This window comes from Aotus nancymaae, unplaced genomic scaffold, assembly GCF_030222135.1.
Source record: "Aotus nancymaae isolate 86718 unplaced genomic scaffold, 86718_ANA_hifiasm-v0.15.2.pri h1tg000059l, whole genome shotgun sequence".
Lineage (NCBI taxonomy): Eukaryota > Metazoa > Chordata > Mammalia > Primates > Aotidae > Aotus > Aotus nancymaae.
The window spans coordinates 28190155-28207084 of record NW_026988473.1 but is presented as its reverse complement, the minus strand read 5'-3'; the positions used below and the strand labels follow the sequence as shown (position 1 = coordinate 28207084).

The 16930-nt window shown below is 46.4% G+C and overlaps 1 protein-coding gene and 1 pseudogene across 3 annotated transcripts in view; one reads left to right on the top strand and one right to left on the bottom strand.

Moving 5' to 3' along the window:
* TCP11L1 (t-complex 11 like 1) overlaps window positions 1-15384 on the top strand; it is a 47387-nt gene extending 32003 nt beyond the window's left edge. For 2 of the 3 annotated variants that reach the window (XM_012452298.3, XM_012452300.3), the window contains exons 8-10: window positions 1770-1951; window positions 4624-4796; window positions 8651-15384. In XM_012452298.3, the coding sequence (XP_012307721.2) occupies window positions 1770-1951; window positions 4624-4796; window positions 8651-8853 (558 nt within the window). In that variant the 3' untranslated portion in view covers window positions 8854-15384. The remainder of the gene's footprint in view (window positions 1-1769; window positions 1952-4623; window positions 4797-8650) is intronic. The other variant, XM_064365046.1, reaches the window with a different exon arrangement.
* Window positions 11783-12676, bottom strand: LOC105717256 (phosphatidylinositol N-acetylglucosaminyltransferase subunit C-like; annotated as a pseudogene).
* Window positions 15385-16930: the final 1546 nt, after the last annotated feature.

The following is a 16930-nucleotide window of genomic DNA, read 5'->3' as shown; positions in this document are numbered from 1 at the left end:
CTGTGAATATCCCTAAACCCTCTCTATGGAGAGGGGGATTCGAGACCTGTTCTCCAGTCTCCTCACTTGGCAGTCTTATGAATAAACTCTCTTTTTCTGGGGAAAAAAAAAAAACGCTGTGGGGAAGATGGTGATGGTCCCTGGGGATAGCTGTCTACTCCAGGAATTGATCCTTGGCAATCTCTATCTTAAACTCAAGTCCTGCGGGCTGTTGGGAAGCCACAAAGCCACGTGAAGTCAGAAAACAGACGGACAATAAGTCCTTGGGAGTGTATTTGTTTATGAGCAGAGGATTGTCAATCCTCAGAGATAGTTTTTACTTCTTGGCTGTGACCCCACGTTGTTCATGTCTTGATTTGGCAAATCTCAGTTTCTGACAGCAAGACAGGCCCTTAGAGTCCATTTGATGAACCTATAAACTCTCAGATCAAACGCCCATCTGTGCAGCCTTTCCCTTCTCCTTCCCTCATCCACCTGGGCAGGGGGGCGCTGGCATGGTAGGACCCAGGGCTTCCTTTAACATGGGGGAGGCAGTCGTGGGAATGCACTTGCTTTCTGGGAGGCTTTGGGTTGTTCTTTGTCACTTCTACTCTCTGTGCTTCCTGTTTCTTTCTCCTTTGTTTACTTACCGGTCCTTACTAGCTTCCTTTGTGCTGGGTGCTGAGCGGGTACCAAGGTGAATAAGTGTAGGCTCTGCCCACAAGGCACTTCTCCCCTCCATTGCCCTGGGGTTGTTGTTGTTTTGAGATGGGGTCTTGCTGTGTTACCCAAGCTGCAAGTGTAGTGGCTATTCACAGACATGATCATAGTGCATTGCAGCCTCGAACTTCTGGCCTCAGCGATCCTCTTGCTGGAGCTTCCCAGTAGCTGGGACTGCAGGCGCCCACCAACGCACCTGGCCTTCCATTGCTCTGTACAGGGTGACTGGCTGTCCTAGTTTGCTAGGGACCAAGTGGTGGTTCACAGGATATGGGAGTTTCAATTTGAAAACTGGGACAGTCCCAGACAAACTGGGAGGAGTTGATGACCCTAGGTCTGTGCCTCATTATGCTTTTCGTCCTAACAACATAACTTTTATTTATCAAGTGCTGGCTCTGCCAGCCACTTTATAAGTAGGATCTTTCTTCAGCTTTAAAATAGCCCTGTGGTGTGGGAGTCCCCATTCTACCAGAGGCCTGACCAAGTTGGGAACGCTTACATGAGGTCATGCTTTTTTGCTTTTTTTGAGATGGAGTTTCATTCTTCTTGCCCAGGCTGGAGTATAATGCTGTGATCTCAGTTCATTGCAACCTCCACCTCCCGGGTTCAAGCAATTCTCCTGCCTCAGCCTCCTGAGTAGCTGGGATTATAGATGTACACCACCACGCCAAGGTAATTTTGTATTTTTAGTAGAGACGAGGTTTCACCATGTTGGTCAGGCTAGTCTCAAACTCCTGACCTCAGGTGATCTGCCTGCCTTAGCCTCCCAAAGTGCTGGGATTACAGGCGTGAACCACCATACCCAGCCAGGGAGGTCATGCTGTTAGCACGAAGCCTGGCTTTACACCCAGGCCTGTGTTCTTAGTGAGGGTGCTATGCTGCATCCTTGCTCAGGAGGAAGGACTCTGAGATGGAGGGGTTATTTCACACAGGACTCCCTCAAAGCTCTGACCCACTAGTGCAAACCCTGAGGGAAGCTGCAGAGGCAGGTGTGGGGGCTGTGGCGCTCTCGCCCTCTGCTGGCCAGCCCGGACCTGCAGCTCAGCCATGGCCTCTTCTGTTTATTACAGACAGTTTTGATGGACCAGTCTCGCTTCCACGAGCTCCAGTTGCAGCTGGAACAACTGACCATCCTGGGGGCTGTGTTGCTGGTCACCTTCAGTATGGCAGCCCCAGGAATTTCCAGCCAGGCTGACTTTGCTGAGAAACTCAAGATGATTGTGAAGATTTTGCTAACAGATATGCATCTGCCGTAAGTGGAACTGTTGTGCGTGGATGGGAGGCGGTGGATGGCAGAGAGCCGACTGGAGTCTCCCAGAGGAGATCTCCCAGTGTAAGGCCGAACCCAGGGCCACTCTCTAGGATCCGAGAAGAAACCTTGCTGTCTCGGTTCACTTGGCAAACAGCCCAGCAGAGTTTATTCAGGGTCACAGAGTCAAAGTTAGAATCAGCTGCAGAGTTAGCAAAGCTCTAGGATTGTGGCTTTAAAATGTATGTGACTAGTTGAGTAGCCTATAGGGCCTTAGAGGCCACACCGAGGAGTTGGGTTAATGTCCTAAGAGCAGTAGGGAGCCATTGAAGAGTTTGAAGCAAGAGGGAGAGAGCATCATTAGATTTGTGTTGTTTTTTTTTTGTTTTGTTTTTTTTGGAGACAGAGTCTCCCTCTGTTCACCAGGCTGAAGTACAGTGGCGCAGTGTGTGCATACTCTGCAGCCTCTGCCTCCTGGGTTCAAGCAGTTCTCCTGCCTCAGCCTCCTAGTAGCTGGGACTACAGTTATGTGCCACCATGTGTGGCTATTTTTTGTTTGTTTTTGTTTTTGTGTATTTTTAGTAGAGACGGGGATTCGCCATATTGACTAGGCTGGCCTCGAATTACTGACCTCTGATCCACCCACCTCAGCCTCCCAAAGGGCTGGGATTATGGGCGTGAGCCACCACACCCGGTTCTTAAATTTAAATTTTGGTGGGGGGCACATAGTAGGTGTGAGGGAGCATTTAGGAGGTGAGAGAAGTGGCTCAGGCAGGGGTCGGCCATGGGTAGGGTGGGGAGTGCTGGTATCAGTGATTGCTTGCCTTGAGGAGTCGGAGATCCTGGGCTTAGGGGTCCCGTGGTCCTCCATGCCGTATTAGCATGCTCCTCCCAAGGCCTGGCTCGGTGCTGAGTGCCATCAACTCATTTATTCTCCCTACGCAGGGAACAGAATGCTGTCTGACCCCTTCCTCCTTTAATGGGGCTGTTTGTCTCCTGGCCTCCAAGGTTTTTGTATTTGATGTTTGTTGAGTGCTTTATTTCTCTCCCAAAGCCATTCAAATGCATTCAACTTTTACTGGAGCTTATGAGGAAACTGAAACCCAGTCATTAACTGGGACAAAAATGTTGGTGACTAGGATCTGCAGTAAGAAATTCATTTTCTGTTGTGACCTAGTACACACTTAACACACATGTAAATGTGCATGTGTGCAGGCTTCAGTGACCGCTCCTACCATGGAGTCATGTTTGGGTGACTTCTGTGGTTCCAGCCTATAAAATATCTTTGAGTGGTTCTAAGTAAATGCTCTATCTGACAAGGTCCAATTCAGAGACTTCTTCGAGGGAAGTACCCCCTAAACATTCTCATTTTTACAAAATGGAGAAATTTTGCTGCTGAATTTGCACAAAGCATGGGCGTGTGCAGTGCAGTGTAGGGCGTGTCCACATGTTGTGACTAGGAGTTCAACAGTTTTGACAGTCAGACTAGTTTGTTGAGAGGCCAGGAAACTGTTTTTTCAGCTGAGGGCTTAGCCTGAGGCCTTTGCACAGGCACAGTCCTGGGCTGTCACCTAGGTCCCCTGCCTGAAGAACTATTCTGTCAAAGCTTCTGCTGAGGAAGGGACCCAGGCCAGTGCTTCCTTGGGAGCCCAGCCTTGTACTCCCATATCCACACTCGCCCTCCAGGGGTGGGCACAGAAGCTGGTGCCAACAGTGAGTGCCAGGGCTTTCTCCCATACCCCCCAGTAATTCTACTGTACAAAAGATCTAGACCCAAAACAGAGGCAGTTACCTTCTCACAGCATGCCTCTCAGCAGAGGGGCTCCCTGCAGGCACCCTGGGAGAGCCTGAGGGTTCCAGGGTATCCAGGTACTCTTTTTTTAAACTTTAGGATTTGAAGTTTCTTTATTATTTTATTTTTTAAAAAATTTTTAATTAAAAAAAATTTTTTTTTTTTTTGAGATAGAGTTTCGCTTGTCGTTCAGGCTGGAGTGTGATGACCCTCCTGAGCTCAAGTGATTCTCCTACCACTGCCTCCCCAGTATCTGGGATTATAGGCACCTGCCACCACTCCCAGCTAATCTTTTTGTATCTGTAGTAGAGATGAAGTTTCACCATGTTGGCCAGGCTGGTCTCAAACTCCTGACCTTAAACTCCTGATCCACCTGCCTCGGCCTCCCAAAGTGCTGGGTTTATAGGCGTCAGCCACTGCACTGGGCCTCTTTATTCTTTTAAAAGTAGTTAATACATGTTTCAAAAATCAAAAGGTACAAAAGGGCACTCAGTGAAGAGTTTCTCTCTCCTTCTTGTCCCACAGCTACCAAATGTCTGCTTTCTTGTGTATCCCTCCAGAGGTATATGGAGATATTCTGAGATCATTCCAGGCTGATTTTATCACACAGAGGCTAGCAGGAAGTTGTGCTTTGGGTAATTGGTCCTGGTATACTCTGAGCTCTTGCCCTTCCCACTGTCTTTTCTAGCAGAGAGAGAGGAAGAAAGATCCCTGGTCAGGTATGCACAGCCTGAGAGGCAAGGTGGCAGGGAAAAGAGTCACAAATTGTCCCTTGAACACATAAATCCAGTTACTGATGCTGTTGTCCTCACCCGGTGTGGGTGGTTGGAGCAGTTAGAGGTGTATTTTACTTACAGCCCCTTTCTCCCCTCCTCCACTCCAGCTCCTTCCATCTGAAGGATGTCCTCACTACCATCGGGGAGAAGGTATGCCTGGAGGTGAGCAGCTGCCTCTCCCTGTGTGGGTCCTCCCCCTTCACCACGGACAAGGAGACCGTGCTCAAGGGCCAGATCCAGGCTGTGGCCAGTCCTGACGACCCCATTCGCAGGATCATGGGTATGTTTGAGGGAAGGCAGGCAGCAGGGATGTGCCCTCTGAGGGGCTGGAGGACAGGCCCCTCTGAAGAAACCTGAGGGCTTAGCTGGGGTTAGGGTGCTGATGGGCAAGCAGACAGTGATGAAGCATCACAGAGAGACCAGGGCCACCCAACAGACAGGCACTAGACTAGGCAGCCATCATTGTTCTAAGGGCTGTGACTTTGGAATCACTCACCTGGGTTCACAAGTGGTACCCCAGGGCTTACCGTGCAGCTTGGGCGTGTGATTTGTCATTCGAGTTTCCTCATCTCTAAAAGTGGGAATAAGAGCAGCAACCTTACAAGGTCACTGCAAGGACTCCCTGAGACGAGATGGTGAAGCTCTTGCTATAGTGCCTGGCAACACATAGTAAGCCCTTAGTAAATAGGAACAGTTACAAAAATAGCTGAATAGCAAAATGAAGATGTTATTTAAAAATACTATTAAAATATTATTAAGTATTAGTATGTAATACTATCAACATTATATCAAATATAATAAAACTATTAAAATGATAATAAGATATTGCTATTTAAAATTTATAATAAACTTGAAATATTAAAATATTTTTAATGCAGCCGGGAGCAGTGGCTTATGCTTGTGATCCCAGCACTTTGGGAGACCAAGGTGGGTGGATCACCTGAGGTCAGGAGTTCAAGAACAACCTGACTAACATGGTGAAAGCCCATCTCTACAAAAAATACAAAAAAAAATTAGCCAGCCAGGCGCGGTGGCTTATGCCTGTAGTCCCAGCACTATGGAAAGCCAAGGTGGGCAGATCACCTGAGGTCAGGAGTTCAAAACTAGCCTGGCCAACATGGTAAAACCCCGTCTCTACTAAAAATACAAAAATTAGCTGGGTGTGGTAGCTCATGCCTGTAAGTCCTAGCTACTCGAAAGGCTGAGGCAGGAGAATCGCTTGAACCTAAGAGGCAGAGGTTGCGGTGAGCCGGGATCGTGCCATTGCACTCCAGACTGGGCGACAAAGCGAGACTCCCTCTCAAAAAAAAAAAAACATTAGCCGGGCGTGGCAGCATGCACCTGTAATCCCAGCTACTTGGGAGGCTGAGGCAGGAGAATCAGTTGAACCCAGGAGGCAGAGATTGCAGTGAGCTGAGATTGCACCATTGCACTCCATTTTGTAGAGACAGGGTTTTGCCATGTTGGCCAGGCTGATCTCAAACTCCTAGACTCCAGTGATCCACCTGCCTTGGCCTCCCAAAGTGCTTCAGGCATGAACCACTGCACTCAGCCGAGACTTACACCGTTGGTAGGGAGGCAGGCAAGTGCCTGCAAGTAGACCTGTGGCCAGCAAGTTGCTTCTCATCCTGCTGCCTGGGTTGTTTTGTAACAGCCAGTCATAGTCATGGGGATTACAAACCAGCCCTTACTGGGAGGATTGCTTAAAACCAGGAGTTCAAGACTACCTGGGCAACATAGTGAGACCTCATCTCTACCAAAAATTTAAAAAAATATAAAGTTAGCCAGGACAGTGACATGCATCTGTAGTCCTGGCTACTCAGGAGGCTGAGGCAGGAGGATCATGAGCCCAGGAGTTTGAGGCTGCAGTGAGCTATGACTGCACCACCGCACTCTAGCCTGGGTGACAGAGCAAGACCCTGTCTCTAAAAAAAAGAAAGAAAGAAAAGAAAAACCAATCTTTGGGTAGGAACAATACAAAGATTTCTACTTCGGTGAGGCTGCCAGCCCTGGGAACCTTAGAGAACCAAACTAAGAATAGGGGTAATAGGGCCAGGCATGGTGACTCACACCTATAATCCCAGCATTTTGGGAGGCCAAGGTGGGCAGATTAGCTGAGGTCAGGAGTTCGAGAACAGCCTGGCTAACATGGTGAAACCCCGTCTCTACTAAAAATACAAAAATTTGCTGGGCATGGTGGTGTGTGCTTGTAATCCCAGTTACTCAGGAGGCTGAGGCAGGAGAATCACTTGAACCCAGGAGGTGGAGTGAGCCAAGATTGCACCATTGCACTCCAGCCTGGGAGATGAGGGAAACTCCATCTCAAAAACAAAACAAAAAAAGAATAAGGGTGATAGGGTCAGGTGCGGTGGCTCACATCTGTAATCCCAGCACTTTGGTAGGCCAAGGTGGGCAGATCCCTTGAGGTCAGGAGTTCAAGACCAGCCTGGCCAACATGGTGAAACCCTGCCTCTACTAATAATACAAAAATTAGCTGAGCGGGGTGGTGCACCTCTGTAATCCCAGCTGCTCGGGAGGCTGAGGGAGGAGACTCACTTGAACATGGGAGGCGGAGGTTGCAGTGAGCTGAGACTGTGCCACTGCATTCTAGCCTGGGTGACAGAGTGAAACTGTTTTGGAAAAAATAAATAAATAAAAAAGGGTGGCAGGCGCTGTCTTGTCGCAGTTTTCTGTCTCTATTGTGAGGTTCAGGAGGGCATAAGTTATTTGCACCTGAGAGGATACCCCAGGCAGGAGGCAGGGCATGTAGTTTAAAAAAGTCCATTCCATGTAAATGTCTCTATTGTTTTTGTGATAAAATCTGCAAGAAGTGTGGCTTGATCAAATCTTTTTTCATGAGGGTACACAAGAGTGCAAAAGCATTATGAAGGGGAATGGACTAGAAAAGCATCGACCTAAATTATTCCTCAGAGTAGGACAAGTTTACAAATGCTCTCAACTTCCTTGGCAGGCAGCAGAGAAGGAAGCATGTGCTGCTGCTTTTTTTTTTTTTTGAGACGGAGTTTCGCTCGTTACCCAGGCTGGAGTGCAATGGCGCGATCTCGGCTCACTGCAACCTCTGCCTCCTGGGTTCAGGCAATTCTCCTGCCTCAGCCTCCCGAGTAGCTGGGATTACAGGCACACGCCACCACGCCCAGCTAATTTTTTGTATTTTTAGTAGAGACAGGGTTTCACCATGTTGACCACGGTGGTCTCGATCTCTTGACCTCGTGATCCACCCACCTCGGCCTCCCAAAGTGCTGGGATTACAGGCGTGAGCCACCGTGCCCGGCCCGCATGTGCTGCTTTCATAGAGGCTTGGTAGGAAAAAGGTCACCAGCTGCTGGTGCTTCTCTACTTTTTTGAACCTGTAATTCCTGCTTTATTTTTCTACCTTTTTACATGATCATCAGCAATGGCTAACATTGGTCTCAGGATGTCTTGCTCCTCTAACAGCAGAGCATGTCTCCAGTCACTCGTGTCTTACTCACTCATGCATTGATTCTATTATCATTATTATTTTTGAGACAGGCTTGCTCTGTTGCCCAGGCTAGAGTGCAATGGCGTGATCTTGGCTCACTGCAACCTCCACCTCCTGGGTTCAAGTGATTCTCATGCCTCAGCTTCCCGAGTAGCTGGGACTACAGGTGTGTACCACCACACCTGGCTAATTTTTGCATTTTTAGTGGAGACGGGGCTTCATCACATTGGCCAGGCTGGTCTCGAACTCCTGACCTCAGGTAATCTGCCTGCCTCAGCCTCCTAAAGTGCTGGGATTACAGGTGTGAGCCACTGTGCCTGGCCACTCATGCCTTCATTCTTGCATTTCAAGTGTGTTTGAGCTTCTCCTGGGAACTGGGTCTCGTGCCAGGCACTGTGCTGAGTGCTGAGGAGACATGGTGAACAAGATGAACTGGCTCCTACCTTCATGAAACTACCATCTAAAGGGGAAAGAAAACATTATAAATGGGATGAGTGTGCAGAAATGCAAGGTGCTGTGGGTATCTGGTCTGGGAGTATTGATCGGGGACCACTTCCCCTAAGAGGTGATGGTTAAAGCTGAGGACTGAAGCACACTCAGGGGTTTGTAAGGTGAAGGACAAGAAACAACTAGCCACTTTCTTTTCATCACAGAATCTCGAATCCTGACCTTCTTAGAAACCTACCTTGCCTCGGGTCATCAGAAGCCATTACCCACAATCCCTGGGGGACTCAGTCCAGTTCAGAGAGAGCTGGAGGAAGTTGCTATTAAATTCGCTCGCCTGGTCAACTATAACAAGATGGTCTTCTGTCCCTACTATGATGCAATCCTCAGTAAGATCCTCATCCGATCCTAACGTGTATGCACCTACAGCAGCAGTATTACTCACTTGCTGCAGAATACCTGTTCTCAACTCTAATGTTGCATTGGAAAATGGCTATATAGTACATGTCTATTTAAACAGCATCAATTCCAAAGGGAAGAATATTATGTATCACTGTTGGAAAGATTCGTTGAAAAATGCACTGAATTCTATTTTGAGAGATTGTATTTATGAGTGCAAGTTTACAAATCAAAGATTTTTGTTCTCGAGTTTTACAGGTAACATTCAGCTGTGTCTCTCTACTCCTTTCCCATTGTGTCATTCCAAAGAGGCTGGGACCTCTCTCTTCTGCAATCTGGGTAGTTCTTCTTTCAGATACCCCGTGCTGACAGCCATCCAAGTGTAAAAGAGATCAAGCCATGACTTCATGGCTCTCCCTCAAACAGCCTTGCCCCCGACTCCTCCCTCTTGGTATTTTTTGTTAGAAGAGCTACATAACGTCTTAGTGCCATTTTCTCCCCCTATTTATTGCATAGGGCTCCCAAGCCCTTTGTTCTAGAGGAGAATTATTTGTCTCCTTTTTTTTTTACTTTCTTTTTTATATTTAAATTTTTTTTCTTTTAACCTTCCCCAAAAGACACAGAGTTATTGGACTTTAAAAAGCTTGTTCTTTTATACAGAATTACTCCTGCATCTGGATGACAGCAGTTATGACTTATGACATCTAGTGAAAGGAAATTCTTTGACTTTCAACCCTTGAAAGTCAAGGAGGAAATTTTTTGAAAAATAGTTTACTGTAATGTGAAGGAAATGTTTGAAATTCTTGCTGAAAATTTTACTCTGAGACAATACACAGATGTGTTGATTAAATTAAATTCTGGAATTAGATTTAAGTGTTTTCAGATAAAATAGCTTGAGTTCACAAATCTCCTAGGTAAGGAAGTCATAGAAAATCTCTGGTGTTTGAGCATTATTTTTCAAGGAACTTCAGTGACCAGAATTCCTGACATGTCCTCTGACTGTGAATGATTTGGGTCTCACAGATGATCTGTTCTGTTTGTTTGTTTGTTTGTTTGTTTTAAAGTGTACATGTGCATGTGTGTATTTTAGACAGGGACATTATATTAGAAGCAGAGCCATGAAGTTGGAATGATCTCCAACTGCCAGAACAGCAAGGGGTCAGACTATATTACTGTACGAGTAATGCAGTAATAGCAGCACGTGAAGCCTTCTGGACGGGAAGCTAAGAGAAACTTAGAAGCTGGCTGAGTGTAGTGACTCACACCTGTAATCCCAGCACTTTGGGAGGCCAAGGTGGGCAGATTACCTGAGGTCAGGAGTTTGAGACCAGCCTGGCCAACATGGTGAAACCCTGTCTCTCCTAAAAGTACAAAACTTAGCTGGGTATGGTGGTGCATGCCTGTAGTCTCAGCTACTTGAGAGGCTGAGACTGGAGAATCTCTTGAACCCAAAAGACAGAGGCTGCAGTGAGCTGAGATCATGCCACTGCACTCCAGCCTGGGTGACAGAGTGAGACTCTGTCTCAAAAAAAAAAAAAAAAAGAAACTTGGAAGCCATTTCAGAAAGACCCCAGGAAGACCAACAGCCATCCCTGCACAACCAGAGGTAAGGGCTACCTTTCACTACTGGCAGCTGTTTTCTTTGATCCCTCTTTTTAAGGAAATGCAGTGATTGTAGATTTTCAAGAAAGACTTGAAGAACCAGTTGGGTGGTTATTCCGATAGGACTGATGGGGTGGAAAGCAGATATTCCATGAAAAGGATATTGGTCCTGGTAGAGCCCGAATATATTCTGCTTTCAGGATTTTCGAGATTGCTGATGGTCTCAGGGTTTATACAAGGACTTGGATCTGGTGCTAGGAGCTCAGGTAGAAATTACATGTATACAGATCAGCATTGATGTTGGTTCTAATCTATGATGATGTGATAAATTAAAAAACAACAACAAAAAAAAAACAGGGCTGGGCACAGTGGCTCACACCTATAATCCCAGACTTTGGGATGCCAAGGTGGGAGGGTCACCTGAGCCCAGGAGTTCAAGTCTAGCCTGGGTAACATAGTGAGATCACATCTTTACAAAAAGTACAAAAAAATTAGCCTGGTTTGGTGGCACACGGTTGTACTCACAGTTGTACTCCCAGCTACAAGCTGAGGCTGAAGCAAAAGGATTGCTTGTGCCCAGGAGTTCGAGGCTGCAGTGAGCTATGGTCGTGCCACTGTGCTCCAGCCTGGTCAACAGAGCCACAGCCTGTCTCTCCTTACCAAAAAAAGTAGAGCCAGATATATCTTTAGATCCCAGGCAGAAGACTGGAGAATCTGGGGTCAATGTAATCTGGCAGACTGGCCACATTTTGTGAGAGGACTTTTATTTGTATTTATTTTTTGTTTGTTTGTTTGAACGTGTTATTTTTGGTCGGGGAGGGAGGATGGAGTTTCTATCTTGTTGCCCAGGCTGGAGTCCAGTGGCGCAGTCTTGGCTCACTGCAACCTCCGCCTCTTGGGTTCAAGCGATTCTCCTGCCTCAGCCTCCCAAATAGCTTGGATTACAGGCATGCACCACCATGCCCAGCTAATTTTGTATTTTTAATAGAGACAGGGTTTCTCCATGTTGGTCAGGCTGGTCTCAAACTCCCGACCACAGTGATCTATCTGCCTGCCTCGGCCTCCCAAAGTGCTGGGACTATAGGCATGAGCCACTGTGCCCAGCCTGAATGTGTTATTTTTTTTAATAGAAACCATATCACTTCATTTGTTACAGCGAATAATTCAAGAGGGCCCCAGAAAGTTCTTTCATCCACAGAATTACAGAAAGGATAAGCACCCTCACCACCCAAGCCTTTGGTTCATTTGTTTTGTTTTGTTTTGATCTCTGTTCTCTTACCACACTGATATGCTGCATCCAGAATGGAACTCTGTCTTCAAGTTTTATACTAGTTAGGAGGCTAGTCTGTCAGGACATCCCTAATTGAGCTGAGGAACCTGGGAAAGTCTTCCTTGATTTTTGCTTCATCCCAAGTCCCATAAATGTTTTCTTTAAAAAGCTGCAGGCGAATGATGTAGAATGGATAGAGACATGAAACAGAAATCAGCAGAAGGGCAAAGAGTACGGCTCCCACGCACTAATAGACAGTAGCCTCCCAAGGCCAAACACAAAAAGCAGTGTGACCACCACATGGCTCCAGGGAGTATCTTCTGTAACGTGGGCCACAGGACAAAAACCTGGAGGCAAGTGTTACCATGATGAAGGCATGCAGGGACCGGGGAAGGCGTGATGCCAGCAGCCAGAAGCAAAGTGGCCATGTTCAAGGATAGCGTGCTGGACACGATGGCAGTATTGGCACCATAGTCAAAAAAGGTGAGGTGGCCCAACAGCATGAAGACGGACATGGCATAGATGGTGTCAGTGCTGACAGTCTCTGCCAGATTCTTTAGCACTTGTGAAAAGCCATAAGTGAAAGTAAGGAAGACTAGGGCACTCTCCAGGTCACCCCACCAGGTCCACCCACTTTTCTTCTGCCCTTCACCTCCATCAGTGAAATCAAACAAAACACCCAATCAGTGAAGAAGCTAGGCCAGTCCCAAAAAGCCAATGAGGGGCCAGAAGACTCTCATCCATGGAACACCAGATAACCAGAAAATCACAAATGCTGCACAGCTGCTGGATCACCACACTGGACTCAAGTACCACAGTCCACTATTGGTATTTCCAAGCCTGGATGTTTTTCCGGAGCTCTTCCAGGAACCAGGTCCACTAACTTATCAGGAAAGGGCTGTTTCTTGTACAAGACCTTCTGCCACTTTACCTCCTTGGTGTCAGTTACAGGTTGGGGACACATTATCCTTGCATTCAGACTCAGGCCAGTTTAATTATCGCTTTCACAGAAGTCCATGTGGTTCTTGTTCTTGATGATATTTTGAAATGACACCTCCCTGGAAGTTCCATGCTGTGGTTGATGTTCTACTGACCTTTCCTTGTTTTCAAAGGCAGCAATCCAGGCTAGACCTAAAATAGATGAGTTTGTCTCTGAGGCAGGACAACACAGCCAAGTTCCTGCCCAAGAGTTCCTGGGGATGCATGGCTGGGGAATGGCAGCCACCTGCCTTTTTCCTTGTGAGGGTACTTTTAAAGAAGAAAATCACATCTTGTATGGTATGTTCGATGAGGTCACTTCTGGAATTTTTCTCTTGAGGTGGAGGCTGCTCTGTGACCACTGTGCCTGGTAATTGTATGATCCTGGGTTCCTGGGCTGAGAAGCCTCAGCCTCAGAGTGTTTGGAGCCTTTTCCTCCCTCTCCAAGGCTGAAGGAGAGGAGCTTACCCCCAACTACACAACAGCGATCACCACTTCCTACAGCCATTCTTCCTAAATCTCAAAAACTCTTCTTTTGCAAGAGTAGATTCTTGCAAGATATTTTTCCCCTCCTGAGTTCTTACATTGCCAGAATTCCATTTGGACAGTTTGAAATCTTGATGCATGAATAATTGGCTTCACAGACTCTCTTGGCCCCCACTACCTCGGTGTCCACTGGTGGAGTTCTGCAACTGGCAAAAGCCAAGAATGAAGAAAACAGACTTCAGAACCACAATATTCATATTGAATCATTTTGTTGTTGCTCTATGAAGATAAATAAGCTAATTTTCTTCCTGGAATCTCATAGGATTATTACTAAGGGCCAGGGAGATTCACTTTGTTCATTTAGTCACTCAGGAAGCATTACTAAGCATCCAACTGTACCTTCCCCTACAGCTCTCCCTCCAAAACAAAACATCCTTTGGAGTGTGGTGTTCTTCAGAATAGAATGGATTCTATATGCTGCATTCAGTAACAGATTGTGGAGACAAGTGTCTTTTCCTGAAATTGCCAGGTGTATTTGGCAGTAGTACTTTACTACTTGTGGATAGAACTGAGAGTGAGGTCAGTATCACCAAGCCTCTTGGATTTCTTCAGCAGTCTCATGAATGAGTGAATGTTTAGAGCAGTAACTGCTACTTTGTTGGCTCTTGGTTGGGTGGATGAATTCTCAGTCCTGGTGTTTTAAAAAACTCATTCTGGCTGGGCGCGGTGGCTCACGCCTGTAATCCCAGCACTTTGGGAGGCCGAGGCGGGTGGATCACAAGGTCAGGAGTTCGATACCAGCCTGGCTAAGATGGTGAAACCCGGTCTCTACTAAAAATATAAAAATTAGCTGGGCACAGTGGCAGGCGCCTGTAATCCCAGCTACTTGGGAGGCTGAGGCAGGAGAATCACTTGAACCTGGAAGGTGGAGTTTGCAGTGAGCTGGGATCACACCATTGCACTCCAGCCTGGGTGACAGAGCAAGAGACTCCGTCTCAAAAAAAAATACCCTCTGAAGCAAGCTATAAAATGTGATTATTTATGTGACGATATGACTCCACCATAAATGTACTTCAGGTAAGAAGCACACTGACATGATATCTTACTGACCAAATGCAGTCGGTAGGTATATATGAACCTTTTCCTCTGTGAAGAAAAGCTATTGATAAGTTTGACTTAATAGGCCTATAGTATGCACATACTGGCCAAGATTCTAAATGGATTATTCAGCAATTCTGTTTTTGTGGTGGTGCTTATTTTCATTTCTCCAAAGCCTTAAGATTCCTGGGAATAGAGGAAGTGTTGCTGCCACCAAATTTGCTGGTGAGTTTCAAAGAGAATAGGTGTTTGCTGTTTGATTTTCAGTGACCTTTTGGTGAGCTCTGATTTATATGTGGAACATTTGTGTTTCTTTTCATTGTGAGGTCAGGTGGTAGAGTGGACAGACTGGGAGCTGTCAGGAAACCGGGGCTCCGATCGTCACTCTATAATGTACCAGCTGGGGCAAATCAGGGCCCATTTCCAACTCCTTTAAAATGAAAGGACTAGACATGGCCTTTAAGCTCCCTTCTGATTCTAACATTTGGCGGTAGGAGGATTGTGCACAAAGCTCCCAATTTAGAGAAAGATCTGGGTTTGAGTCTTTTTTCCTCTATCGCCGCCTTACTAGCTGTACAACATTGGGCCAGTCATTCTCCTAAGGCCTCAGTATTTTCATTGTTAAATGGGAACACTCCTAATTCACACTGTTGCTGCGAGGATTACATTTGGTTAGAGTGTTTGAATGCTTTGTACATAGAAAAGGACTATCCCTTTTGTTTTTAGCTACAAAGGTGAACACGTAACCCTCTATCCGTAGGCGCACATCTGCTGTGGTGTTAGTTTCCACCGTTAGCGCCCAACTTCCCTTCAGTCAAGCACATTCTACAGGCCTATAGGGAAGGTTTTCTTCCTGTCCTCTCCTAAGACTTGTTTACATTCATCATCTCTTCTGTACTAGAGCTGCAGTCTTACCTTTGCTCACTTCCTGACATCCACCTCCACCCCAGTGATTTCTCCCCATCTCCACCTCTGTATTATTTGAACTAAATGAATCCATGAATGAACAAATGAGTGGATGAATGAATGGTAATGGATAATGGGCTATGAAGTCATATTTAAAAGCACTATCTCATTTAAAAACAATCTAAATAAATAATTACAATGATATTTGCAAGTGTGTATTTGTATTGGATTTTGCATTATATAATTATTTTAATGGAAAGCCTTTTTGGTCATAGTATTCAAAGCAACTTCAAGGGGTGAGGAAGGGGATAACCTTTAAGCCCAGGTAAGCTCTATTTATTAAACTATCAAATGTTCACTGGTACTTTCAGAAATAGCCAGAGTTCTACAAAATATGTGTTAAAAGCCTAAACAGACATAATTCTACTTAAAACTATGCTTCATGTGGGTTTCTGTCACACCTGACTTACATTTATTGCGTACTGAACCTAAGAACCAGAACTAAGCTATAGGCCTGGTTTGATGGAGTGTCACTTTTCTTGACTTAAAAGTAACCTTAAGAAAGAGGGGCCAGGCCAGACACTGTGTCTCACGCCTGTAATCCCACCACTTTGGGAGGCTGAGGCAGGTGGATCACGAGGTCAGGAGATTGAGACCAGTCTGGCCAACATGGTAAAACCCCATCTCTACTGAAAATAGAAAAATTAGCCGGGCATGGTAGTATGCACCTGTAGTCCCAGCTACTCGGGAGGCTGAGGTAAGAAAATTGCTTGAATCTGGGAGGTGGAGGTTGCAGTGAGCTATCACACCATTGCACTCCAGCTTGGGTGATAGAACGAGACTCTGTCTCAAAAAAAAAAAAAAAAAAAAGAGGGGCCGGGTACTGTGGCTCACGCCTGTAATCTCAGCACTCTTGGAGGCCAAGGCAGGTGGATCATTTGAGGCCAGAAGTTCTAGACCAGCCTGGGCAACATGGTGAAACCTTGTCTCTACTAAAAGTACAAAAATAAGCCAGGCATGGTGGCATACACCTCTGCTCCCACCTCAGCCTGCTGAGGAGGGAGAATGGCTTGACCCCAGGAGGCAGAGGTTGCATTGAGCCGAGTTTCACCACTGCACTCCAGCCTGGGTGACAAAGTGAGACCCTATCAAAACAAACAAACAAACAAACAAACAAAGAAGGGCTGCACATGATAGGTCATGCCTCTAATCCCAGCGCTTTGGGAGGCTGAGGTGAGAGGACTGCATGAGCCCAGGAAGTCAAGACTAGCCTAGACAACACAGGGATATCCTGTCTCTACATAAAATTTTAAAAATTAGCTGGGCATGGTGGATGGCGGTGCATACCTGTGCTCTCAGCTACTTGGGAGGCTGAGGTGGGAGGATCATGCTGTGATCATGTCTCAAACAAAAAGACATCTGAAAATTTTTGTTTTGTTTTGTTTTGTTTTTGAGATGGAGTCTCACTCTGTTGCCCAAGCTGGAGTGCAGTGGCACAATCTCGGCTCCCAAGCTCAAGCAGTTCTCCTTCCTCATCCTCCCTGAGTAGCTGGGATTACAGGCATGCACCACCATGCCCGGGTAATTTTTGTATTTTTAGTAGAGACAGGTTTCACCATGTTTCCCAGGCTGATCTTGAATTCCTGACCTCATGTGATCTGCTCACCTCGGCCTCCCAAAATGCTGGGATTATAGATATGAGCCACTATGCCGGCTGAAATTTTTATTAAGTAACACATAAGTTCACTTG